The following is a 26,943-nucleotide window of genomic DNA, read 5'->3' on the forward strand; positions in this document are numbered from 1 at the left end:
TTATTGCTGGAGCAAGAACAGACAGTAAGTTCAAACATTCAAACAAAGCAATCCACCTCAAAAATACTGAAAGACTCATAATAAAGTCTGGCAGGATTAATCTCATGTGCACTGCAGGAGCACCAGGGTACAATGCAAAGTTAATTACAGGCTTCGTTAAGACAGAGTGCATATAAAACCCTTATTGCTGCTGTAATGCAAATAAACTGAAAACTGATGAGAGATAAGCTCGACCTGCTTGTTAAATAGAACTGCATTTGGGCTCTGAATGGTTGTTATAGTGGATGCTTGCTTACACACCTCTTTGTAGACTTTGTTGGTGCTTATATGACCTGATAATGTGATTATTCGACTGTCACAGGTCAAAAAGGGAACAAAACCAGGTGCTGACAGAAATGTTGATCTACTTGCACACTGTGTTACTCTGGCTGCTGTCCTGGGCAGAATGTGCCACTGATATTATCATCTGGTCTCCAGTGGTGGACTTAATGCATACCATTTTATAATAAGGCACCCTTTATAAGGGATTTATAAACTGTACTAATTGGGCTCTTTTTCTAATAAGTCTGCAGTTATAAATGCATTAATAAAGAGTTGTTGTTGTTTTCACAATAATCTATCCAGTTTGGCAAATTAACTTTGGTCAAGATGTCCTGCAAAGCTTTCCCTGTAGGTAAGTGGTCAATCTGTCTTTAATTAAAACACTAACAAGTCAAAAAGTCTACAGCCATGCTACCTGCTCTGTGAGGCTGTACTTGGGCACAGCAGTCCTCACAGCTAAATGCTAACATCAGCATGCTAACATGCTAAAATAACAATGTTAACACACCGATGCTTGGTTGCTAGAAAGTTTACCATCTTCAATGTGGTAGCAAGCTAACATATACAACAATTAGCACTGAACAGAAAATACAGCTGAGGCTGATGGGAATTGTATTATTTGCAGGTATCTGGTCATAAAAGAAACGCTGGACAAATTTAAAGTTTGAGTGCTAGGGATCATAAATGTCAGTATCAAATTTCACAGCAGTGTATGCAATTGTTGAGATATTTCAGCCTGGATCAAAGAGGCAGAAAGACAAACTGGCACTGCCATTCCAGGCACAACACTAGTAACCCAAAACCTGTTGTCATTAATGACTTATTTTCCATTAATGAAGTCATTAGTTACTATTTATAAATCCATTCTAAAGAGAAAGTGGTACCAACTCATGGAATTACTCAGTTATGTACAGGTTAATGAATCACTCAACATCATACATTAAACAGCCACGTTCATCACTTGGAGTCAAAATAGTGACTATCATCCCAAAAAGCAGTGAGTGTGTATGACAGAAAAACACAAAAACAATACATCACAAGAAGAGCAGACATGCCAGTGTGACTTGAAAGCAATGCAACACTGAAGCACCTGGACAGCCATTCAAAAGGACTAACCTTGATTAAACAGATGGATGCTACACAATCTATTAAGCATTTAACATGTGGCACTTTGTCCCCAAAAAATCCCTTACTAGGTCTGACATATTCTGGGATTTGTGGGACAGTGCAAAAGCTTCTCATAAAGACATCACTGGAGGACTTTGATGCTGGTGACGCTGATCCCGGTCCCTCGTCTTTTCCTCGTTCTGGTTTGTCTTCATGCAAAATGCAGGTATGTTGAAAGGAAATGGATGCACATACAGTAGCAGAGCATGTGTTTGGTCAGGTAAGGCTGGATTTAAATAGGGATGTCAATGGTTAGGGTCTCACGCCTGCTAATAGAGAGAGATACAGACATTAAAGATCTATTAGTTGATACATCTGTTATTTAAAACTACATAACTAATCAAAGTTTATTAGATGGTAAAAGATATTCGCCTCAGGGCCATTAATCAAAGCTTTGACATCTATGCTGCATGTGTTTGTACATCAGAGTCACTATTGCTGACATGCACCCCTGCTTTCGAAGCCAGGACACTTGTGTGTGTGATTGAAAGCTGTAACTTTGTCATTTGCCCTTTACTTCATTCCTGTATGGTCTATTTCTGAAGAAGAAGCGGGGAGGTTACAAACGAGGGCCGCTATTTAGGGTCGAAGCTGACACTCGACAAACACTTTTCCATTCGTATTGTTCATGCTTTGGCTCAAGCCTCTGGGGCTTGGTGTCATAAGAAATGTGATGTTTGGGCACGGAGAGGAAAGACAGCATATGTTAAGTGTCTGTTCTCAGGATTAATACACTTTTAAAGCATCCCTTAACACAATAGGGATACATGCTAGGTTTTTATCATCAGCACTGAGTGAATAAGCCCAGTGATCGAGGCAGATTTGCTGCTTAAACAGTTAGTAATCCTCCCCAGCAGTCAGTTGTAATGTGAAAATCAAGCAGCTGCACTCTGGTATGCCGAACAGCTCGCCGACACCCTGCTTGGCATTGGACAACCCAGGTGGCACCGGGTGAACAGTGCACTGCAAAGACACGACAGCCATCCCAGGAGTCTGGAAGGTTCTTTATAATGGGAAACAAGGTCAGGGTGAGGTCTTTTTTAAATATAGAGCACAGTGCAACAGAACTGAGCCCGTGGCCAAAAAATCTCCAGCAGCAGATTTGATTTACAGTGAGCAGCCAGTCTGGCACAAAGGAAGGCTGAAGAGCTGTGGTGGTTGAGTCCAGAGGGGGCTACAAATCAGTCACAGCCTGCCCCCCTTGTCCAGAAAAATGTTTTGAAGGACAGACACTTCATTTAAACTCTGCTTCCCCCGGACTGTTCATTGGGTTAACATGAATGTTTTCAGTCAGATCCTTCAATTAATTAAAAGCAGAAATACTCCATAATACTGGGAAAATGCCGATTCTTACTAAGAGTTAGATGAGAGGATTAATACCAACCTCATGTTGAAGATGGAGCCAGTTAACCTAGCTTAACAACGCGTAACAGCAAATATAATGTTTTAATTTGTGAGCATCAGAGGTGCTGGAGGGCAGATTTTATTACCAGTGGACTGAGTCAGGCCAGTTGCTTTCTTTGTTCTCAATATTAATACTAAGCTGAGCTAATCAGCTGCTGCAGTCACTACATGTTCAGCATTAACGAACAAGAGTGGTATTGATCCCCTCATCTAACCTTTGGTAAGAGAGCAAATGAGTGTTTTCTCAAATGTCAAACTATTACTAAAGTGTAAAAAGTTCATGTATACATTATGCAGCATAATGGCTTTCAGAGGTACATCATTATTTATTATTATTATTATTGGATTAGTACAGAATATGATAATCCTTGCAAACCCTCCAGAGCCCTTAGACTATCAGACCAACTGAGTTTAAGATCGACCTGCTCAGCCTTTGGCCAACCAGCACCTCTCTCTCTCTCTCTCTCTCTCAAGAAACTTACCATTTGTGCCAAACTTGTTCTTGCCTCCAACTGCCACCTGTAACCAATTAGAAATGAGGGAAAAAGCAATAAAAGTAAAGGGGAGGACAAATCAACAACAACAACAACAACAACAACAACAACAACAACAACAACAACAAGCCACATACTTAGTATTGGCTAATGTAATCAGTTACTGTCAGATAGTGTTGAAAACATTTCTCTTTTTACTCTGGGATTAATGCTGAGTTTGTGAATATGGAACCTAATGGAGATCCTAATACAGGAAGTCATATAAAAAGCTTAATCTGTGAATATATTTTAGACCAAGAGAGGTGGGAGTAAGAGTAATAAATATATGGTCATGCCAGGAAAATGTGCTCATGCCCTTAAAGATGGATGCACAGTATCCTAGTATTCCCACAGATGTCACTTATGCTATTTTTTCTCTCTGACACACACATGAAAACAACCTACATCAAAGATCTTTTTAAAGCACCCCCGGCTGTAAAAAAAAAAAAAAAAAAAAAAGCGCACCATACACAGCATTCAAATATAACTGCATGCACGCAGCCATAATACCCTCACTATAATGCAACTTCTGTCTTGGCTTGAAAAAGCTGTGCAGAGTGCAGCCAAAATGTCCTGTGACAATATATAGATCCCATCCATGTATGAAAGAAATTCATGTTCCAAATGAACAACCACATCGCAGCCAGTGTGGGAATCAATAGTAGCCTAGACATAATGTAGTTAATGTTAGAGTGCATGTGTGACGGAGGGACAAGGGCAATAAAGAAATCTACACCAATGGCAGCTATCTTCATCATCACATCAAAATAATTTAATTTCAGTTCAGGCAACTGCAAAGAGAAGTTTTTTATTCAAAATTCAGCCTACTTTTAACAAGAGATGATCAACGTTTACAGACTAATGAGTTAGGGACTGTGTCAAAATAATTCGAGGTAGAGAGGGCTGACTGTGTTTCACTTCACCTAACAATTACAGGTCTCCTCTGTGTGTTTTTTTGTGTGGCTCCTCTCTTTCACTAAGAGAAAGTCTGTAAGTATTTAAAAAATAAGACTGCATAAAGACCAATAAGACAACCAGTTCTTTACGACAAGATTAGTGTCATCTGCATATGGCTGAACACACCTCCTCCAATAATTTTCATATGGTCCCTTACTGAAGAATTATGTGTACAGATTGTAATTAATTATATTTTTAGCTTTTGAATTCACAAACTGAGAAGCAAACAACCTGGACAGTGTTGCCAGATTAGAGTTAGTTGTAATAAACTGAAATGACATTTGGTCATCGGTTATGGGTGCCAACTGAACTCTATCAATCTCAATCATACCACTCAAATGACAAGAGCAACAGATTTACTGAAATATATCCCAACTTTTTGTTGGCAGAAAATGCCCTCAAATGCTACAAAAAAGTAGCTCAAATTATCAAAACTGAGCCAAAACACCTTTTACCTGCAATTGAAAGAAAGAGTAGTCCAGATGGGTGGGAACTGTCAATCTGGCAACACTGATTGCAATAATATGTGTGTTGAGACAACATGAAATCCGTGTAAACATCACAAAAATCAGTCACTCTGTGCCGGTGGAACGTGCGTGAAGTGTTGGTGCTACAGATCTGTAAATTACCTCTTTCACCTGCCTATTAGGTAGACTGAATGAAACAAACAAACAGAGCAACGTCACGGTAAAGCGTTTAAAACTTTTAACACCTCCCCTCCTTTACAAGAGGGTGTGTGTGTGTGTGTGTGTGTGTGTGTGTGTGTGTGTGTGTGTGTGTGTGTGTGTGTGTGTGTGTGTTACCTTGGCAGGCGCGGAGCCCTTCTTGGTTTCCCACATGCCACGCTTGTTACCGATGTCACCTGGTTTCACATCCTGTGATAAACAAAATCAATCATGATCCTGTTAGAATGTTAAGTACCAAAGCATTAGCTGCAAAATATAAAGTATCAAAAGTAGTACTACTCATTCTTCAAAAATGTTTTATTATATATGACATTATTAGATTGTTAATAATTATGTGTTCATTTTAGTCTAGTTTTAGCTACTTTCTATACTGTTAGGTGATTTAATCCAGTGGTTTCCAACCTATGGATGCAGCCCCCTCCAAAGCATCTGTATGTACTTAGTTACTTTCCACTCATTTATTATTTACCACTCTTCTGATCATGGTAGTTTTTGTGAAATGTGTGCAAAATGGTACCTTCACAGTTTGAAGAGTGAGCAAAGAACAGCAGGAAAGGTTTGAGTGAAGAAAGCTGAGAAAAGGAGTGCAAAGGTGAAGAAAAACAGAAGGGAATTAAACAACACAGTAACAAGATAAAAGAGAATACACAAGTACACGTTCATTCATTAAACTGCAGTACAGCTTCATCCCATCAGGGGGAAGTGTTGCAGCATAAGTAACGGTCAGCCGCTCCTCCGGCCAAGACGTTTGACACTAAAGATAACTCGGTCATAAATTTCATGTGAGAACAATGTCACACGTCAATCCAGCAATGCTCCTGCATGCGGACATAGTGTAATGTCTCCAGAAGACCTGGTAAGATTAGCAGCTGGTGTCCTACTTTAAGAAAAGGTCACAGTGTCCAGCAAGTACTCAGTTACAAGTGACCCCACCCCACTTATCAAGGCCATGTGATAATAAATGAAGTAAATAAATTGTTCAGCATAAACTCACATGTTGTTGTCAATGTTGCAAAACAGGATAATAATGTCTTTCTGAGAGACGAGTGTGAAGGACGTGACCTTTTACCCTTGAAGGATACTTCAAATATGGAGACAGTGAGAATGAAATACATATTTTTTGGGCTTAAAGTGAGTTAAACACACATTTAAAACACTAGATAACAGTCTGAGAATACTGTATGGTTTATGGGCTGTAACATTAAGTTGAAATACCTACAGATGCAATGTGTCATGATAGGCACGTTGGCTTTCAGCCACCTGACACATAACTGTTGCTCAGAGCTTTGTGGCTGGACTGTTGTTGGCAACAATGGGAATAATATTCATCTTTCGTCCAATGATTTCCCACTGGTTACGGCTTGAACACACACACCAACAACATTAAACCCACTGACAGGTGAAGTAAATAAAGTGGATCATCTCGTTATAATGCAGTGTTCTGCTTGGAAACGACGGGTCCTGACACACTGCTTCATGGCGGTGGTTTTCCCTGATGACAGCGGCCTCTTTCAGCAGGATAATGCGCCCTGACAGACTGCACAAACTGTGCAGGACAAAGAGTTCAAGGTGTTGACTTGGCCTCCAAATTACTCAGATCTCAACCCAGTCGAGCATTTTTTGGATGTTCTGGATGGGACCCCAATTTAGAGGACTTAAAGGACCTGGTGCTTGTGTCCATGCCTTGATAGCTCAGAGCTGTTTTGGCTGCATGAGGGGGACCTACACAGTATTGGGCAGGTGGTTTTAATGTTGTGGCTGATCTATGTATATTAAACTTTCATATCATGTAAAGAATAATACATAGGGGCTTTGCCGGCAGATGCTGTTAAGTAAACCTTCCATGTGGGGTCAGTAGACACTTTGTCTCAGAAATAATGGCTGTAGCCAACAAAAGACTGGCATGTTGATGTGCAAATGAGCACATTAGCGTGTACAGAATATCAAGGGATTACTCCACTGAAGTAACACCGGTGTCTAATTTACAATAGTGTGTGTGTGTGTGTGTGTGTGTGTGTGTGTGTGTGTGTGTGTGTGTGTGTGTGTGTGTGTGTGTGTGTGTGTGTGTGTGTGTGACCAAGACAGGGATTTATCAGGCCTTACTGGCTTTGCTGTTGCTGGTGATGCTGCTGCCGGCGCGGGTGCTGCTGCCTTCTCCGCTTCTGCAGGCTTTGCCATCCAACTGTTGACACGTCCAGTCACTCCACCTTTGAGACCAGCCAAATCCTAGGAAAAGAGACATCTCAAACACTCAATCACACATCAGCAAACCTCTCTACGCTTGCCTCCCATCTATATTTCCCTCACTTTGTTTGCAGGGGCCGGACTTTCAGAGGAGCTGCTGACGTTGCCTTTCTCCCACATGCTCTTGATGTTGCGCGTGCCTCCTGTAGGAATGTCTACCATTGGAGACTTGGGGGATTTGACTTCTTTGTTTCCCTGTGGAAATAAAGGATGGATTTAACTACTTTTTACAGAAGCAAATACAACAACTGATGCTACATTTTAGATGCAAATATTGAACATTTAGTTCACATGGGTGAACTAAACATGGGTGAACGCTATGGGTTATTACTACTACTAGTACTATTACTAGTACTTTATTAAGATTTTATAACAAAAACAGATAATAATCTCTTTGGCTTACAACCCTTTAGAAAACTCATCATCATATCACATTTAAGATATGGCTGAGTTGTTATGCGGTCCATCAAGGACAGATTCCTCCTCTCAACTTCTCAGACAACGCAATTTAAAAAGGTGTTTGAGGCTCAAAGAGTCAAAATTATTTAATGTCAAAGAAAATAATAAGGATTTGAAATGTTCGTAGCAAAACTGTTCTTTATCCTTTCTAACCTCACTAATCATCTCACCTCACATTTATCTTAAAACTGGTAGTTTGCCTCGTGTGCCTCGACCAGCAGTAAAGTGCTACTCACACTGTGATCCATCACCATAGTGAGCACAATTAGTGCTTTTATTTTGTCATTTTAAGGACATTTTCTGACAATTCTTCTGCACTATTACGTTAGTGGGATTTTGAATGCAGGACTGCAATGGAGTATTCTTACATGGTTGTTTTGGTACTTTCATTCTAGTGAAGTCTTCTTCCACCACTGCTGGTGAATAACATTGCTGAGACTCACCTGGATGGCAGTGGTGTACTGATCCAGTCTGTTGCCTATCTTGGAGACAATTGGAGAGTGAGACACTCTGGGTGTGGTGCTGTGTGAATGAACAGCATGTGGGACATTAGAACACCTTCCCAATATATGATTGGCTAATTCATTCATTCATTGCAGTGTGAAATACATTTGATTGCTCACCTTTTCTGAGCTGATTTGCTTAAGAATTCTGCCTTCTCCCCGATCTGCATGAAACAGCATAGTTTGAGGTTATAAAGCAGTCTGTCATTGACATGCAGAAATAAACTCTGACATGGTCAAGCTGTTCTGGCTTCCTTCTTGTCTCCAACATGACCTCACTGAGAGGCAGACCAGTCCGTCCCCAGGGAGGTCTCTCTGTACTTGGACACTATGTTGGTTGGTGCCTGAATGATTGAACTGGAGAATTTGGTTGTCAGGGAGCCAGGATACACACACACAGCTAATACACACACACACACACACACACACACACACACACACACACACACACACACACACACACACACACACACACACAGTACTGCCATTCAAGATGAATTATACCTCCCGTATACGAGCAGAGCACACAATTCTCAACATTCCTCCAAAAATACTCCCCAGGAAAATTACCCAGTTGTGGGCTTCATCGACAACAGCCATATATGAGTAGAGCAAAGATGCTGGCTCGCATCTTTTTCCTTTGTTTATTCTTGTCAACTAACAATATATGGGTGATATCGGAGGAATTAAAAACAGAAATAAAAGTGGAAATAGCAAAACAACAAGTCCAATATGCCACAAATCATGTTTGACCATAGAGGGGGAATCATAATGCTTACTTCACAGTGTCTCACAACTGAAGATGACAAGCAGATCTGTCATTAGATGGGAGTAAATGAAAACCTGAATAATAAGTAAAGTATAAAGTCAAGCTGGCAAAGACACTACACTGAACTCACCTTTGAGGAGCCTTTGGGACTGATAGCAAAGGCAGGTTTTATAGGCTCTTCCTCCTTCTGTTTCTTCTTCTCTGCAGCCTCTGCCCTCCTCTTCTCTATCTCCTCCCTCATCCTCTTCCTCTCCTCCTGTTAAAAACACCACAGTTTGCTGTCACACTTTTGGGGACAATAAAATGGATCATTGTGGAATATTTCATGTCATATTGTTAATTCCTGAATGTAAAACCCATCCTCACCTGTTCTTTGGCCTTCTTGTCCTCCACCTCCTGTTTCCTCTGCCTCTCCTCCTCCTCCATGACCTTCCTCCTCTCCTCTCTCTTCCTCTTCAGCTCCTCCAGCTCGGCCTCGGCGTCCTGCTGCTTCTGCTTCATCTTCTCAAACTCCACGCTTTCTGCATCGTTTCGTCGGCGCTTCAGTTCCTGCAGCTTACGCTCGGCCTCCTGTCGCTCAGCCTCGTCTGCCTTGGTGGAGGGAACGTTGTCCCTACTTACACACAATCACTCGGTGATCATTGCGCTGTTAGCCTGTTAGCATGCTAACATTTGGTAAATAGCACTTTAAACACCCTCTCATATTGAAATGACAGATCTGTGAATCTTTACCTTGATGTTTTCTCTGTTTTCTTAAGTTTATTCTCAATGAAAGCTCCATTCTGTTTGGTTGGTTCATTCTAAAGAGGGAAAAAAGTTAGACATCAACAGACTTTTCTCCTTATATCCTCCATATTAGAGAATAATACATTTGGTGCAATGAATGACAATCAGTTTTGTTTTACCTTTTCCTTTAAACCAAATCTCTTTGGCTTCTCCTCCTTTACACAGAAGAGACAAATGGGGGGAAAAATTAAAACAACGAAAACAGGAGGTTCATTTAAAAAGCATATTGTTAAAAAACCCACAAAAAAGCTATTAAACGCTATTGCAATGAAAGACCGGGCAGTGAATGCAACGCAGATGTAAACTGAAGACACATGACAGCGACATCCTCCAGCACCTCTTTCATCCATGAGGCCAACAAAACACTGACTGCACAGAACGAAACCATATCACACATATCTGCAAAGCGAGAAGAAAAGCCTGGACAAATCAAATGTGGTCCCCCAGCAGCACTTTGTCTTCAGGATTACAGACCCGTGATACATTAAAATGTCTGTTTTCTGTTGCTTTACAGATGGGGACGTTAATACCAGCGGCTGTTGATGAAAAGACCAATAAATCACATCAGTACCTCCTCTTTCTTCTTCTTCTCTTCCAGCTCTCTCTTTTTGCGCCTTTCCTCTTCGTCTTTTTTCTTCTTCTCCTCAGCCTCCTTTTTCCGCTTTTCCTCCTCTTCTTTCTTCTTTTCTTCCATCTCCTTTTTCCGTCTCTCCTCCTCTTCTTTCTTCTTCTTCTCTTCCAGCTCTTTCTTCTTCTGCTTTTCTTCCTCCTCCTTTTTCTTCTTCTCTTCCATCTCTTTCCGTTGTTTTTCTTCCTCTTCTTTCTTCTTCTTTTCTGCCATCTCCTTTTTTAGTTTTTCCTCCTCGTCTTTCTTCTGTCTCTCTTCCATCTCCCTTTTCTGTTTTTCCGCCTCTTCTTTTTTCATTTTTTCCTCCATCTCCCTATTCTCTTTTTCTTCTTCCTCTTTTCTCAGCCTCTCCTCCATTTCCTTTTGCTGTTTTTCCTCCACTTCCCTCTTCTTCCTTTCCTCCTCCTCCTTTAACTGCCTTTCTTCTTCCTCTCTCTTGAGTTTTTCCTCCATTTCTCTTCTTTGCTTTTCTTCCTCTTCTATCCTCAGCTTTTCTTCCATTTCTTTTTGTTGTCTTTCCTCTTCTTCTTTCTGCTTCCTTTCTTCCTCTTCCTTGTCAACCTCAGGAACAGCTTCCTCTTCAGCATCTCTCTGTCCTAAATCAGGCTGCTCAACCTCTTCCTCTGTTGCTGCAGGCTTCTCCTCAGTCTCCTCCTGTCAAACAAGTTAAATTTGCTTTGCGTCAGTATATGTACAGACAAAATTAAACTAGCAGAAAATCTAGAAGAAGAGATAATACCTCCTTTGTTGTGCTCGCTGTTCTTGATTCCTCAGCAGATTCCTGTGAAGAGTAAAAAAACATAAGCTACGACAGAAAAATCTCAGTCTTACTCCACATAAAAAATCTTCAGACATCTTTCACTTTACCTCATCTTCCTTCTTGTCTTCTTCCTCTTTCCTCCAGGAGTTTGTATCAGTGCCAGCAACCTCCTCCTGGGCTTGTTCCTTCTCCTCTTCCTCTGTGTGTCGCTGTCTGCTGCTGCTGACGGAGGACTGCTCTTCCAATGCGCTGTCCGTGCCATTGGTGGTGCTTATGGTGGGGTCAAGCTCCTTCTGCCTCTCCATGGCCTCCTTCATTCTCCTCTGCCTGCGCTCCTCCCTCTTGGCCAGACGCTCCAGCAAAGCCTCGTCATCATCTGCATGTTCCCCACCGGTTGTGGTGGAAGACTCGGTCTCTGTCACACTGTAAGAACATGAAATCCAAATGAAATTCAAGTGTAATCAAAGTCGCATCTCCAAATCCTCATGCAGTTAAATATTGTGTATGAAGTGAGATTCACCCTATTGTAGGGTTCCAAAAATGGCCACAACAAAATCATGAATTCCTGCTTCTGTGACTTTTAGAACGAGGATATCTCTTTAATCTGATGTTGACTGGGAGCATATTCCAAACAGAAGAACCTCTACAGAGAACAGTTCTCATGATGCAGTCTGTTCCTGGACGTGGTCTCATACACCCATGACAAAACCAGTATATGCTCCCTTATCACAAAAGAGGTGTGGTGCACCACTCCACATGGCAGTCCTCATGAATAACAGAAGACTTGATTTCAATTCAGCCTCCACTTGAGCCAAGATAGCCTTTATTACAGAGCAGCTCTGTTCTGTACTATTTGAGTTTTTTTTTGTTGTTTTTTTTGGGGGGATATTTTTCAGCAGCACTTGAGCAGATGACTGGGCAGTCCTCCAGGTACGACAGAACAAATTACCTAAAAACATCATCTTTTGCTAATGTAACTGCAGCTGATTGGGCTGCAGTTTCATGCTCAAGAGATTCACTGACAGCAGAACAGCAGTAGCATGGATTACTGTAAAATTTACTTTTAACAAGTCAGCAGTCAGTAGCTACACCAGTGTTTCTCAGTTCTGGTCCTCGGGCCCCACTGCCCTGCATGTTTTAGATGTTTCCCTCCTCCACCACACCTGATTCAAATGATCGGCTCGTCATCAAGCTCTGCAGCGGCCTGATGACGAGCCACTCATTTGAATCAGGTGTGTTGGAGAAGGAAACATCTAAAACATGCAGGGCAGTGGGGCCCGAGGACCGGAATTGAGAAACACTGAGCTACACTAAACTTTCTGGCCTGTTAGTCCTGAACATACCTGAGGATAATCAAGTACTGAGCACAGCATAAATCCACCCAGCTTACTAGGAAAAGGATCCACCAGACATCACTTCTCTACTGTCCAACAAATGACATCAACTCTTTTGTCTGCTTCGGTCTGCAGCTGGAGCTGGGAGCACCGCTGGGAGGTGTCTGTCTTGCCAATCTTGTTTTCCTGATTTGTCCTACTACAGAGATTCATGCAGTGTTTGCTTTATACCTGTTAGTGTTTATCACATCAGTGGTTCCAGACTCCTCTAATTCCCTCATCCTCTTCCTCTCCTCCCTTGCACGTCTCCTTTGCTCCCGAGCTTCCTCCTCATCGTCGTCATTGGTGCAACCCACACTGTAAATATCACACATACAGATACATAGTACAATGCAAGTACATGCAAGTAGCAAAACCTACCAAAATATTTAGAAAATAGGCTGAAGAGCATATGTAACTCTGTAGTATTTGCATTCATGATTACACATTTCATCAGAATATCAGCCTTGTTTGTATCTGAGCATGTAAACATCAACTTTTAAAACGATATTGCAAATCTGGAGTAAATAAAATGTGCTTGCAACCCCTTATTTCTGATCTTACTGTGATAGAATCTGTGATTAGTTAATTACTTTGATATATTTTTATGGGCCTGGTGAGCTAAAGGTAGCGTTTCACCAGAAAAAAAGCAAATACATTTAGATTTAATTGGTGTCAGTGAAGTATCTGATGGCCCCTCCCACTTGTGAACCACTGATAAGAGCCATGCTGTCTCAAGATGATCTCATACGGAATGATGGAGATGGGGGAACAGACTAAGAAATAATAAGAAACACACATTGAACATGTGTCTGAGATCTAAATGTCACAAGAAGAAATTGAGGTTAAAGAAAACAGACCCCATGACAATATATTTAATCAGAGACAGAGATAATACTTGCAAGAAAAGGGGTGAAAAAAGAGGAATCTTTACCCTCCTGTCCCTCCCATCTCACTCACATCCTGTCACTGACCTTCATCCAACTGTGAGTACATCCACAGTGAGACTTTTAAGCATGTCAGGCTGCGTCTTTCCAAGCATCACCAGGCTTTATGAGGCACGGAAAGAGTTTGAAATGGCTCATTGACAGAGTGCTGGCATTATTTCCCTCTGCTCTTCCTGAATCCGCAGCACAATGATTTACAGATGTTGTGAGAGGAAGAAGTGATGGGAACCACAAGAATCCTTTCTGTCTTCAAAACAGAAACGACTCAAACCGAACAGAAATCCAACAAATCCTCGGGCAAAGCTTCCTCTGAATGGCCCGGGTCGCCCTGAGAAATCACTGAGGAAGTCATTCAATCCAATAGTACACCACCCAAAGCCAGAGGCCTGCTGTGAGAGTGCCTTCAAAATGTTAGAGTTAGATTTCCAGACGATCAAACCCAAGGGGCATGAAACATACCGAACAGAGGGAAATCTGCTGAGTTTCTTGGCTAACGGGAGAAACTGTGCGAGATGAATTAAAAGAGACTGTGAGATGCATTCAGAGCAGGCTATCTTGTGCTGAAATAAAAATGGCAGTCAAAACATTCCAGCGTCTGCAGCATTTGCTCAGGCTGCAGAGAGGAGGTGGGAGCTGGGGGTGCGGTGAGGGGCAGAAGGCTGGGCTGGCACTGCCGGCAGAGCTGGCTGCAGAACTGTGAGAAAATTGTGAGGAACGCTGTTTTTTTCTCTTGGGCTCCGATAGGATATCTGATATGACAGCAACTGACTTCTGAACAGGAAGAAAATACTGTGCTGAGCTGGGATTGACTGTATGGACATCTTGATTTGACCTTTATTTGGGCCCAGGACCCAATTTCACCATCATTCCTTTCTGTGGCACTGAGCCCCAAGCCCCAAGCCCATTCATTCACAGTGAAGATATAACTGTAGTTTTTAACAAAAGTAACTCAAAAGATCACATGTCTGGGACTATTTTCAGTTGTGCATTCATGCACATTTGATGCTCTAGTGAGTATTTAACAGCAGAACAGTGTGTGTGAGATAAAATTAAAACAAACTACATGTCATCCAGTGTAATACTGTGGCTCATCAATGGGATTTTAATAGTTTTTAGAAAACAATGGAGGTCTATGGCACAGAGGACTAAGATAGGATAACAATACATAACAATATTTATAGGTTTTTTTTATCGTGGATTTTTGTCTTTTATAAATAAGAAGAATAAGAAAACATGTTGACCCAACCATCACCAGACTTATCTTTTTAACCCTGCGTCATGGTATAGAGTATCTGAATTCAGTGAATGAGGTTTGGTATCAACATGTTTCAGCTGTATTTTCTCAGGTTTCAGTCATTTCTTCTCTAAAGTCTAACATCAGACACAATTGTTGCTGAGAGGTTGGACTCTGAAATGATCAAATCAAATGTTTTTCTTGGGGTCAGAGTTAGACTCAGGCTCCGTTTACACTTAGGGAAAACCGCATATATTTTCATGCGGTTTGGCCTCTCGTTTACATGCAAACTGAGTTTTTTTCATGGAAAACGATCATTTTTAAAAACTCCGGCCAAAGTGGAGATTTCTGAAAATGGAGGTTATGTGTTGACGTGTAAACAGGGTTAAACGGTGTTTTAGGTTCCGAAACATCACAACATGCAACTGAAAATACTTAATGTCATGTGAGCGACCTATGTTTACACTCACGCCCATAGGTTTGGCATAGTTATGATGCGCTCGACAGCATATTTATCCGGGTTCATGTGAACGACAACATTTTTGAAAACAATGTTGTGTGCACGATGTTATTTTTGAAAACGGGGGCCAAAATATCCGTTTTACAAAATACCCTGCTATGTGTAAACGTAGGCTTGGTGTCTGTAGGCTCTGTTAGTAACAAAAACTTTCCAAAGTTTGATCCTTGTTTGAAGCAGCTCAGCAATTAAGCAGCAGCTGACAGCTACAGGTGTCAGCAGTTGCTTTAATAACCCACTTTGTTTCCACTCTACCTGCAGTCGCACAGTTTCTCTTTGTTTGGTTTGTATTGTGCCGCTGTGAAACTGCCATAGCTCTTTAAAAACTCTGAACTGTGCAGGCAACTTTTAAACATTTCAGATTGAGTAAAACAGTGTAGAAACTACACTGGCCTGCCTGCAGTACAGACCTGACTCCCATTGGAAATGTTATGAAACGCAAAATATGACAACGAAGACGCAGACTGTTGAGCAGCTGAAGTCGTATATCAAGCAAGAATCGGAAAGAATTTCACTTCCAGAACTTCGACAATTAGTGACCTCAGTTCCCAAATGCTTACTGGGTGCTGTTCAAAGAAAAGGTTGAGTTAAAGTGGTACACATGCCCCTGTCCAAACTTTTAGGAATGTATTGCAGGCATCAAATCAAATGAGTTTATATTTACAAAAAGCATTGGAGGTTTGCAAACTGATTGCACTCTGTTTTAATTTACATTTTACACTGTGTGCCAACTTAGTTGGAATCAGGGTTGTATATCATTTTCCTTTTTATTTTAAAATGTCAAATATGCAAGTTCACACTCATGAATGAACATTTTCCAACAAATAACTCTTTGAGGGTAAAGTAATATTTATCTGAGCACAAAGCGAGAGACAAATCCAAACAACAGCACGACCGGCTGACTCCCTGATGAGCGAAAAAGGCAGTGGAGACCATAAAGCCGTCATCGCCTGAGCACCATCCAAGTCCTGTTTGCTCTACTCACAACTCCTAACCCCTCATGCAAAAAAAAAAAACGCACAAACCCAAAGACAGACACATGCAAAACACACACAGTAAGCCTTCATCACTGAGCAGCTGTCTCCAAGACAATGGATCATTAGAGGGACAAGAACAGAGTGGAGGCGAAACATCTTGATCACCTCTAAATGCTTCATCGCTCTATGGTGAAGTCTGCCGTAGCTGCACAGTAGAGACTGGACTTCCCTGTGAGCAGCTGGTGTCTGATAACTTTGGCAAGAACTGCACATGTGGTTTATAAAAGTGGAAGAATGTTTGATCAAATATGGTGTCATGGAGCTGAAAATGTATCAGGTTTGTTTTGTGTGTGTCAGACAGCCAAGCTCTGATAATGAATGCAGCTCTAATTCAAGATGTTGTGGCATGGGATGTCCTTTTATAGCATTTGTGCAATTTTTAACACGCATTCATTTTTTTTCCCCACTAAATTTAACTGGTGTTTGAGTGTGTATGTCCATAACTGTGTTATTGTTTGTGTGTGTGTTCCTGTGCACATATTTTTATATCTTCTTGGAGGTTTCACTCACTTTTCAGCCTCAAGGCGCATCTGCTCCCTCCTCTGCCTCCTCAGCTCCATGCGGCGGTCAAAATCGTCGTCCATGATGCCCAAAAGATTCACCTCACTTTCTTTCTGTAAGACACAGTTGTGATATCAGATCATGTGCGCTAAATTCAGCACATTCAGTCGGTCATACGATCACTCATCGTTTGGTTTATCTTGGACTGCATACTTGATCAACAAAGGGAAACACATGCTTGGAAAACATACTGCAGAACATGTAACTTTCTTCGGGGTACAGTGGGATCCTGAAACCATAGGATGAATCTCATGTCATCATTATGGTAATTGTGCATCTTTGTGTGGTTTAATACTAAGTAACAAACCCTCACTGTGAAGAAGAAAACATGCTCAATTCAATTAAAAAATTCAACACACATCAAAAGTACAGGGGACCACCTCAGGCTGCTTCATGACATGGACAGAAACAGTGAGAACTGCAGTGTCTGTTGGTTTACAATACCTGAGCAGCAGCTGAAGCTTAGTCCATGAACAGCAGTGTCTCCCCTCTCTTCATATATCAACTTCTACAGTCTGGTTTATATCTCAGCCCTTCTGCAGCACAAAGAATTCCTGCTTGTTCTTTCAGCGACTTTAACTACCAGAAAAGGCAAAGCCTGCCTCTCTGCTCCCCTCTCTTTCTCCCTCAGCCTCCCTCCTCCTCCTCGACCTGACTCCTGCTCTCTCCCTCTGTCTCACTTTCCCCTCCCTGATCTCTGACTTCAGACTGTCAAACTGTTTCCCTTGGTTTGTCTTGTTTTGTCCTGCCTTATTTCCCTCTGTCTGATGTCCTGTAGCTCCTGTCAAATGTGTCATTTTTTATTTATGCAGGGTTTCCTTCTTAATTCATTCATTCATTCCTTTAAAGGTACACCTGCTGTCCTTGCCTTCTCCTTCAACTTTCACTAAATGTGAAAGTTGAGGATTAACAATTTAAGGAACCTGCCAGTGCAGCCTTTGTGCCAATCCACTGGCCAGATTACCACGTACATCAGTTTGTATTAGTCATTACCCATGACGGATTCTGTTGTCTTCTGTTGTCTCAAATTCTGCCAGTAAACCAGACTATCTTTTAGGCTGCATCTGTAGCTTTGAGTGTTTCATGTATGTTTAGTGAAATCTGTTTTTTATTCTAACAATGTATGCAGAGGGCCCTTTTTTTCAACATATGAGTAAGCAGGACTGACAAACATTCATAGAGATCTCAATACAAGAGATGTAGCCTCAAGGACACCCAAAGTTTTCTATAATAATCTATACTGTCTGGTTGAATTTGAAACAACAGATCAATCTGTTCACAAATCTACCACGAGAAGAAACTAGAAAGTAGATGTGCAGAAATTTTTCTCCCTTATCCTTTTATGTGCTCTCTTGATCAAGTGAATACTCTATCATATTATTATAGTCACTGGGCAGCCCAAATTACAGGACAGCTTTATTTGACCTGCACAGGCTGGACAGGTGTGATAGTCCTGAGCAAAGCAAAGTGAGCAAAGTCCCTCCGCTTCTGTTCAGTGCAGGTCAACTGAAACATCCCTCTGACAGCAGACATGATAAAGTGAACTGTGAACCTAAAATTCATTGCAGATTCTCTATATAGACAAGATATAAAACTGCCTTTATACAATTCAGTGTGCATCCTCTACTACTCAATCTACAACCCAACAAAGACTCTAATAAGGTCATGAATCTGTATTTTTGCCTGGTAGGGCGATAAGTTCCCAAAGCTTACGAGCTTATATAAGACCACAACATCCTGTGCCAAGTCACTATCTGCAAAACTCTTTCTGGGTCTCGCAAAATTAATTAGATGCATAACCTTGCATTTTCATTGATAAAATCTTTCATTAAATTGAGAGTAAACAATTTATTGGGCTGAAGATTAATCAGATCATTCATCTATGGCCTTTAAACAGTTTGAGCACTGTGTCAACACCTGCTAAAAATGTAGCCAATTCCAAACCGCTGCCAATAAAAACCTTCATCAAATGATCTTTTCTTTTCTTTCTTTTCTCACACGGTACCCCTGACTGGCTGCACAATAAGCAGCTGCCATCAACCGTCTTATGACCACCTTGTTTAAAGTCTGTAAGAAAGTCTGCCAGTAACTCCAGCCAGCAGATACAATGAACTGCATGTGAAATTACAGAGGAACTCTGAAGTGTGATTTCAGGAAGCCTGGCAAGGCTGTGTCATTCAGAGGAGGATGGAAAATTAACCAACAAACGGACACTTCCAGACATCTTGGATCAAAATGAAGTCCTCTTTTTAAAACTCACAACTTCCTGTGCAATCATCAAGCTTGATTTTGGATTGACTGACTGAAAAGCAAAAAAACCCAAAAGATGTAGAATTTGATTGATGCAATGACTGCTGCAATGCAGTCCATCAAACACACCAAACGTACATACTTCTAGCATTGTCTGCAAGTAAATCACAAACAGAAAGCTAACTGAACAGCTTCAAATTCACTGTTGAGGTGTGAACACTTGAAAAAAAGTATGAAAAGTATGCTGTAGAACACAGATTTGTATGAACTTCAAGTTATACATTAAAAAAAAAACACTGAAAATCTTCCCAAAGGGTCAAATAATCATTTGTAAATACTGATCACAAACTTTTTCAATGCAAGGCTGATGAGTATGAGGTCTGTTATAAGTCTCAGCAAGAGAGAAATTGGTTTACACCCACATCCATGTGCTGAACTACACCTGGCGATTACTCACAATTTCACATAAACTGTCGAACTATACCAAGACCTTAAAAAGCATCAAACAGTTCTTCCCTCTCTGGGTAAACAGGAAGAATAGTACACATTCTTAAAACTTAGCTACTGATTTTCAAGAGTCCCACTGTAATATATTTACGTCCCGACCAGTCCCAGCTGGCATTATCAGCCTTGATCATATGAGGTCATGGTAACGCAGTGTATTGTCATAAACTTCAGTATCATCCCTTTTCTTAGTTTCCACATCATATCTGAAGAGGAGCCCACCAACAGTGGTGATAATGGGGGAGAATGATGTAACAGCTTAGTTTTTACAATGGCTAACACCATATACAGTCACAAAGGCTTACAAATGGAGTGGATCAAAAGAGGCTAAAACATCCGCTACACAGCTAACAAGACAGTTGGGACCCTTCCTGGAGGAGAAGGACAGTCTTTTACAGATAACTTCCCTGGAGAACAGGAAAGTGATTTATTGAAACCCATTTTTTGGACATATTTTGTGGAGGTTTGGTGTGGTGGTATGTAAAACATAATGATCCGTAGAGTCCAGGTGGGAAGAACTTGAAAAACTGCCTGCCAAATTTGTCCAGCACTTTGGTTTACACATAAATACCTGCAAACTAATGATATTTACACCAAGCCTCATGCTAACACTTGCTTTTTGGTAAGTGCCTCCAGGCGAATGTTAGCATGCTAACACACTAAACTAAGATGGAGAATATCGTAAGCATACCTGCTAATTATCAGTGTGTTAACATTATCACTGTGAGCATGTAAACAGGCCTTATGTGGGGTAAATTGAGAACTGCGAAACACTAATATGTTTTTGTGAAAGTATAAAATAACATAACAGATTTGAATTTCTGCACACAATCAAAATTGTGCAATCCCTCAAACTCTTTGTTGTTTGCTAAAAGTCATTAATTCAGCTCTGGAAACACCTTTCACCATGAATAATTAGTCTATAAGTACATCTTTATGCTAGCACCAGTATTTGGTATATTATAAGTACAAGCAATTTATTGGTTCAATTTCAGATCATATTTTCAGGATTGCCACCATATGGGGGTATCTAACACAACACTCACCCCTCCTACAAACATCCTTCATCATTAAATTTCTTCAGCATTACATCTCACATTGAACTTTCTGCTCTCCAGCTCTAAACTATTCCTCTCACAGTCAAACATGAGACAAATTGATCCATCACTCCCTCACAGCTGTTCTTATATGGGACTAATCAAGGTCTGGAGATGACAAAGGCTGGTCTGTTTCTAAGCCAGGAGCTGGGGCATTATGGACAAAGACTGACTGACCTGCAGGCTAACAGCTCACAGACATGTCAGAGTTGTGATCCAGGCCTGCTTGGGTTGGCCCAGGTCCAGTGGTGCTGTATTTCTGTATTTCTAAAGTTTAAGAGCTCACTACCCTGGCAGCCAGAGGGGAATGCCTTTCTACCCCCTGCGTTGTTCACAAATGTGCATGCAAACACTGAGTATAGTCTGTAACAGCTCCCCCATCAGTCACCAGACAGGTGATTTGTATGGATTAGAGGTGTGCTGCTGGTGGTGAATTTCCCTGCTCTAACACTGAAATAGATGAAAGCATTGATCATATTGGCCTTTGAGTTTAGACAGAGATGCCTGCCTTTACCTACCCATGACACGGAAACGGTCTCAGAAAGCCCCAGACTCTTGAACTGCAAGAGATTCTTGTAATCTCCTCATTTATATGTGGACAGCTTGTTACAGGCTGTTGTACTCTTTCTGTCATGAGGTGGAATAAAGTTCACAAATCATTCCTACATGATGGACGTCCAGGACAGATGCTAATGTGGACATCTGTAACTGGTTTGGCTCTCCAGGGGAAGCTCTCCCTTTTGTGGTCTGCTGATAGGATCAAAAGCTGGTGCATCACCTCTTTCTCTCCACCCCTGCACGGTCACCCTCCTCTCATGGGAATCGTCACTGGCTGGCCAGTGGCCGAGAGCCGGCCCTGACACTCACCAGATACGGCTCATGAATATTCAGATTGATGTTTGCAACAGATCACTGTTACAAGAGGAGAAGGGCAATGACAAGGAAACAATTCTGGCTTTCTGTTGGCAGCATCTAATTGCCTGGCAGGAATGTGGTGGTGATGTAGTCTCGAAAATAATAGTTCTGTGTGCAATCAGTCAAATGTCTAAATAAAACTTTCACATTGAAGCATTTCACTGCTGGCTATCTGGAACAAGTTTTAATCGGAGGTTGAGATACACAAGGACACTGTGACACAATATGGCTTTTAAAGGGATGAATTAACCACTGGAAATGCACTTATTCGCTGTTTGCCAAGAGTCACATGTGAAGATAATCTGTGTGATACAGGAGTTACAGGATTGTCTCTCTTACCTCTGCCATGCAATGCTACTATCCAACTGAACTGTATACACAGAAGCATGATATAGCACATTAAACCTGATAACTACAACATAAGCTAAAGCATGTCAACAGAGAGTATTCAGAGTCAGATGAAACATACTCATTCAAACATTAACTGCAGCTGGTAAAGAAACATATTTTACACATTATACATGGTCTGTGTGTATATTGTCAACATACTCCTCTAATTCAAGTCTGCAGTCATTTTACATGGAGATTACTTTGGCAGAATGTTCAGGAGCAATATGAAAAAAAAAAGTCTTCCAATGCATTCCTTTCTAAAAGCATGTAGGTTTCTAGTAAAAAACTACTCAATATACTGTATGATGTGTTAATAAAGTGATAGGAAAGAGAAAATACAGTTCATATTTGGGCAGTGACTAATATTGGAGGCATGAATTTATGAATTGTACATTTAATGGACTGGTTAAACTGAACTAGGTGACCTATGACATGTAATCAATGTAAGATTATATAATTATTATATTATAATAAGGTTCTGAAAAAAAGAAAAACAGTTTGCTTTTAGAAGTATGCTAGTGTTTCCCATCAAAAAAGCTCAAATCACAGGCTACATTTGCGTCCTTATTTTCTAAATCCAGCTAAGATTTAACCTGAGAGATTCTCAAGTGTTCCACGTCTTATAATACATCAGTGTATACAGTACAGAAGCTTAAAGCCTTTCACTAAAAGCCCCATAATTACATCAATTGTGTGGTCTTTCTTTGTGTCCTAGCATATATGTACACACTCATGTGCTATTTGTATATTGTCTGGCTTTGTAGTAACTGGCTTGATGACAGAGTGTTTGCCAGTGTATTTTAATCAGACATCAAAAGGACGCAGAAGAAAGAATTATGCTCTATTAAAGACTGTTTGTAATGCATGATTTACATTTGGTTTGGCAAGTTACAGTAGACCTCATATCTTCAGTCTGGGAAAACATGCAGGCAGCTGGATGTTAGTGAATGTATCGCTCTCTGTCTCTCTCTCTTGTCATCATTCCAGTACAATTTGTGACCTAAAAGGAAACCAGAAAATAAAAAAAATAAACTCAACTAAGCTGGCACAGACACATAGCAGTTTCAGTTTAACTGATGTTTTTGCCTTGACTGTTTTGTTAGATCTGTGACCAGGTGGTGATTTGTTCATTTTTAACAGCAGGGATGGCCCACTGGGGGCACCCCCTAGCCCCCACACCACCAACTGCCACACATACCCGTGTACACCGACTTGGTAAAGATTCCATCTGTAGCCATGTTACAGGGAGGGACGCATTTTGGTCATTTAGCTAACAAGGGGGATGGCATTCCCCCCTCACCCCCCCTAAATTGCCTACTGTGTGTAACCAAGCAAATATTGTCATAAGTCTTTTATAAACTCCCAAAGACCTTTGTTGGAGCCAGGGGCGGATCCAGATGTTGTAAACATTCAGGACTACTGACATGAATGTTTGTTTAATCCTTTGACATTTGAAGGTATTATATACTGTTTAGTTCTAAGTTTGGTAACTGAGGGATTAAAAGATCCATTTGTTGCTCTTATTGTTCTGAATATCAGCATCAGCTAAATATACAAAATGTATATGTATGTAGGTCCTGAGATGACTCTACAGCCTAAAATCAGACACGGTTCTTGTTGAAAGATAAAGAAAGTGCTTCAACATGCTTATAGAATAAACAGTTGCCTGAGAGGTGTTTGCAATCAGTCAAGAAGCCGCTTACTCCCCATGACCAAACATGGTCACGTATGAAAAAGTCCCTGACCAGGATGCAAATTCCACACAGTTTACAAGCCATAGCATCATGTAGTGGTGACCTTTTCTGCTGCTCGTTAAAATGTTTGTGTACAGTTTGGTTGAAAAGGAGTGTGTGTTGTTTTGAGGCCGATAACCACCAGCGGGCAGAGTGGAGATCTGGAAGCATCTTTTCGTCTTCATGCAGAGTTAACAGGCTCCACAGCACACTTGCTCAGGCTCAGCTGCTTTGTTTTAATAAGCAAAAGGACACAATGAGTCCGTCTTCAACTGACAGGTGTACTTTAAAATAGTGGGAATTGCATCAGCTGAGACTGCGAGTGACCGTTCAAACTGGAATAAAACGTCTGGTGACACAAAAGGTTAAACTGATCTAAGTTCAGAGCTGAGTTATAGTTTCCTGCAGGAGTGGGTACTCAATGGAAACTGATGCAGCTATGTGCACTCCCTGTTCTGCATCCCACCAGATGAGTGTACTCGGCCTCCTTTTAAGGAAGTACACAGGCACTGTTAGTTGTAGTGTCCTAGCTTGGCAAAGTGCAAGGCCATGGACAGTGAGCATGGTTTATTCTAGGAAATACCTGCTGCTACACAAAGTGGCAATCCAAGAATAACTTATTTCCCATTAATCACCTTTCCATAATGCAGCTTGGAGACAGAAAGTATGACTGGGAGGCTGATTGTCTTCCTGTCAATAAACTAACTATAGCTGTTGGAAGCTGATGTTCTAATATTAGATGTTTTAAACAGACGAATAGGAACAGCTGGACATTTAATCAAATAAATCCTACTCCTAATTCGCCCCAGTATTGATGTAAGGAATGTTATTTCTCCTTACATCTAAGTTGATGGGAGACTGATTGCTGATGAATGACTCCATTAATGTCAGAACCACTAATGCTCACCTCTACCCCTCCTGTAATTTGGTCATGTGGAAAACCATTTCCTCTCCTATTTAGAGTGTCCCACCTGTACAACTGGAGTGCACACAGCCCACCTCTCTGTCAAATCACAACACTTTTAAGCTACAAAGACTCATTTGTGCTCAGACTGAAACATTAACAGCTGAATTTCCCCTGTATCTGTTTCTCATTTGGCAAATTTGATTCACAAACTCTCTTTAGAACTGAAAAAGTCCTTATGCTCATGATAACCAGACGGTTTGTATCCCTCTCTCTCTCGTATCAGGCACGTTAGTGTTTGGATCAGGCGTCTTCTTTATGGGGAGCATAAGCCATCCACAGCTAAACATGTCAGCAAATACAAATCTGTGAACTCTTCTTCTTTGTACTGTTGTTACAAAGCTGTGTGTTCAGCATTTATGGACAGCTTGAAGTCAAATCTGTCATAAATAACTTTTACACTTCATGCAAAGTCTGCACAAACATTTTTCCTGTACATACAGTATGCAGCTGTTTTCACTCTCATGACGCAAAATTATCCTGAATTTGCTAAACAGAATGGGAGAGGATGCTCTCAAGACACAGTTCCAGTCTCCAAACAGGTCACACTGTAAACCCACACACTTCAACCTTACGTGGTTGTAGTGTTATCTTCAACACCATCTAAGGAATAAGAGTCTGTCTTGGCATGTCAACAATGGCAAACAGCTTTTCCACAGCCAGATGTCTGTTCAATGTATGAGTGACAGAAACTGAAGTGAAATTATAGCATCAACTGCTGTGGCGGACAGAGCAGATGCAAGAGCTCAGCCTCAAGGAGAGGTAAAAGGAGGAATTTAGGAGTTTGAGGACACCAGTTTGTGGGCTCATACACCAACAAAATGCACGCTTCAGCTTACAATGACTTCATGAAAGAGGAATGAGTAATTTGTCAGTTCTCCGTCATCCCCTGTTAGAGCAACGCAGCTCCTCTCTTTCTAATGCAATTTCATGCAACTTGCATGCAGTGTTGTCCAATTCCAGTCCCTTTGCGGAAATATGCTTTATATTTTCAACCCTCCAAGAATCTCATGAGGAGTTAGCTGGATGAGCCTTCACTGAAATGAACTTACTTTTATTGAATTTGATTTAATTTAGTAACATTTAAATGTGCTGTAGAATGATTGGATAAAACATTACATGTAAAGTACAATCAAATTTGGGTAAAATATATATAAATAAATATAAATATAACACATAAAACAAAGAAATGATTAGCTTTTGTCATGAGAATGAATCATTTCAAGCTATCTTCAGCTGTTATTCTGCCTGATGTCAGTCAGGACCCTCTCCAATTAATGACTTAAAGTGAGATTGATGGAAGGTATATAAATAAATCACTTTGAGCATTTCAAAAGCATTGCTCTACTCTGAGACAGGTGTGTTTAGATGCAGATTAAATCAGATATAAAATGTAATGCAATAATATATAATGTAATATTTAATACTTTTTTTTAGAGTAATTACTTATTTATATAGCAATTAACATCATTTCTGTCAATAAGTAATAGTATTTTGTATTATCTAAACCAGCTGTCAACGTTTAAGTCTTGTTAATTAGCCATACACCTACCTTGTTGTGACATCAAATGATGATGTATGGAGACCAGAACGGAGTTAGTGCCAGTAGTTATCTGCTAGACTCTCAAATCTCTAATTCTTTCATGCAAGTCAGTCTAAATACAAACAGGTAACATCCCTTTTATCTGCAAGTCACCATAAGACAGCATCACACATCATCGTCATCAAACTTACCAGTCCGACAGACCAAAGTGACTGTTCTTGCTGGAAATCAGCAGAGGGAGAGCAACCAGAGGTTTATAAGCACAGCGTGCGGCGTACAGCCCCGCCTGCTCGGGCTGCAACTCAGTGATGTTCACACAGGGCTGATGTGTATCTACACTCTAACACCACTGATTCCTCCAGTGCATCTAAGTTTTCTGAATTTTTTTTTTATTTTTTATTTTTTGTCATTTTCAGTCCTCTTACACTCATTTCCTTGCTGGTGTGAATGCAGATTTGGTAAGAAATGTAGAATGCCAGGTGTATTTCAAATGCCTGCCTGGATCATGATGATGACCTTTGCAATACAAAATGTGTTGCCTTGTCAGCTACATGCAAACACTGTGGTCAGTACGATATAATGCCTGTATTTTTGCTGCCTCACTGCTGGAATAAGAATTGTGTTGATCATCATGTCCATTTGAGAGCATTTCCATCCAATT

The 26,943-nt window shown here is 40.9% G+C and overlaps 1 protein-coding gene across 5 annotated transcripts; it reads right to left on the reverse strand.

Moving 5' to 3' along the window:
• Nucleotides 1-11: 11 nt before the first annotated feature.
• On the reverse strand, nt 12-26,489 carry LOC139338149 (caldesmon-like). 5 transcript variants are annotated; one of them, XM_070973093.1, is made up of 17 exons: nt 26,474-26,489; nt 16,836-16,939; nt 12,783-12,908; nt 11,325-11,640; nt 11,197-11,238; nt 10,401-11,111; nt 9,949-9,984; nt 9,776-9,843; nt 9,410-9,656; nt 9,174-9,299; nt 8,395-8,438; nt 8,215-8,293; nt 7,376-7,507; nt 7,172-7,294; nt 5,186-5,257; nt 3,375-3,411; nt 12-1,757 (listed from the first exon to the last, which is right to left on the reverse strand). In XM_070973093.1, exons 2-17 carry the CDS (start codon nt 16,907-16,909, stop codon nt 1,741-1,743), a joined length of 2,250 nt encoding a protein of 749 aa, XP_070829194.1. In that variant the 5' UTR covers nt 16,910-16,939; nt 26,474-26,489; the 3' UTR covers nt 12-1,740. The 5 variants fall into 5 exon arrangements, with proteins under 5 accessions (XP_070829194.1, XP_070829195.1, XP_070829193.1 ...); XM_070973094.1 differs by lacking the exon at nt 26,474-26,489 and adding an exon at nt 17,331-17,475 and having other exon boundaries at nt 12-1,754; XM_070973092.1 differs by lacking the exon at nt 26,474-26,489 and adding an exon at nt 17,331-17,474.
• Between the last annotated feature and the right edge of the window lie 454 nt (nt 26,490-26,943).

This window comes from Chaetodon trifascialis, chromosome 10, assembly GCF_039877785.1.
Source record: "Chaetodon trifascialis isolate fChaTrf1 chromosome 10, fChaTrf1.hap1, whole genome shotgun sequence".
NCBI lineage: Eukaryota > Metazoa > Chordata > Actinopteri > Chaetodontiformes > Chaetodontidae > Chaetodon > Chaetodon trifascialis.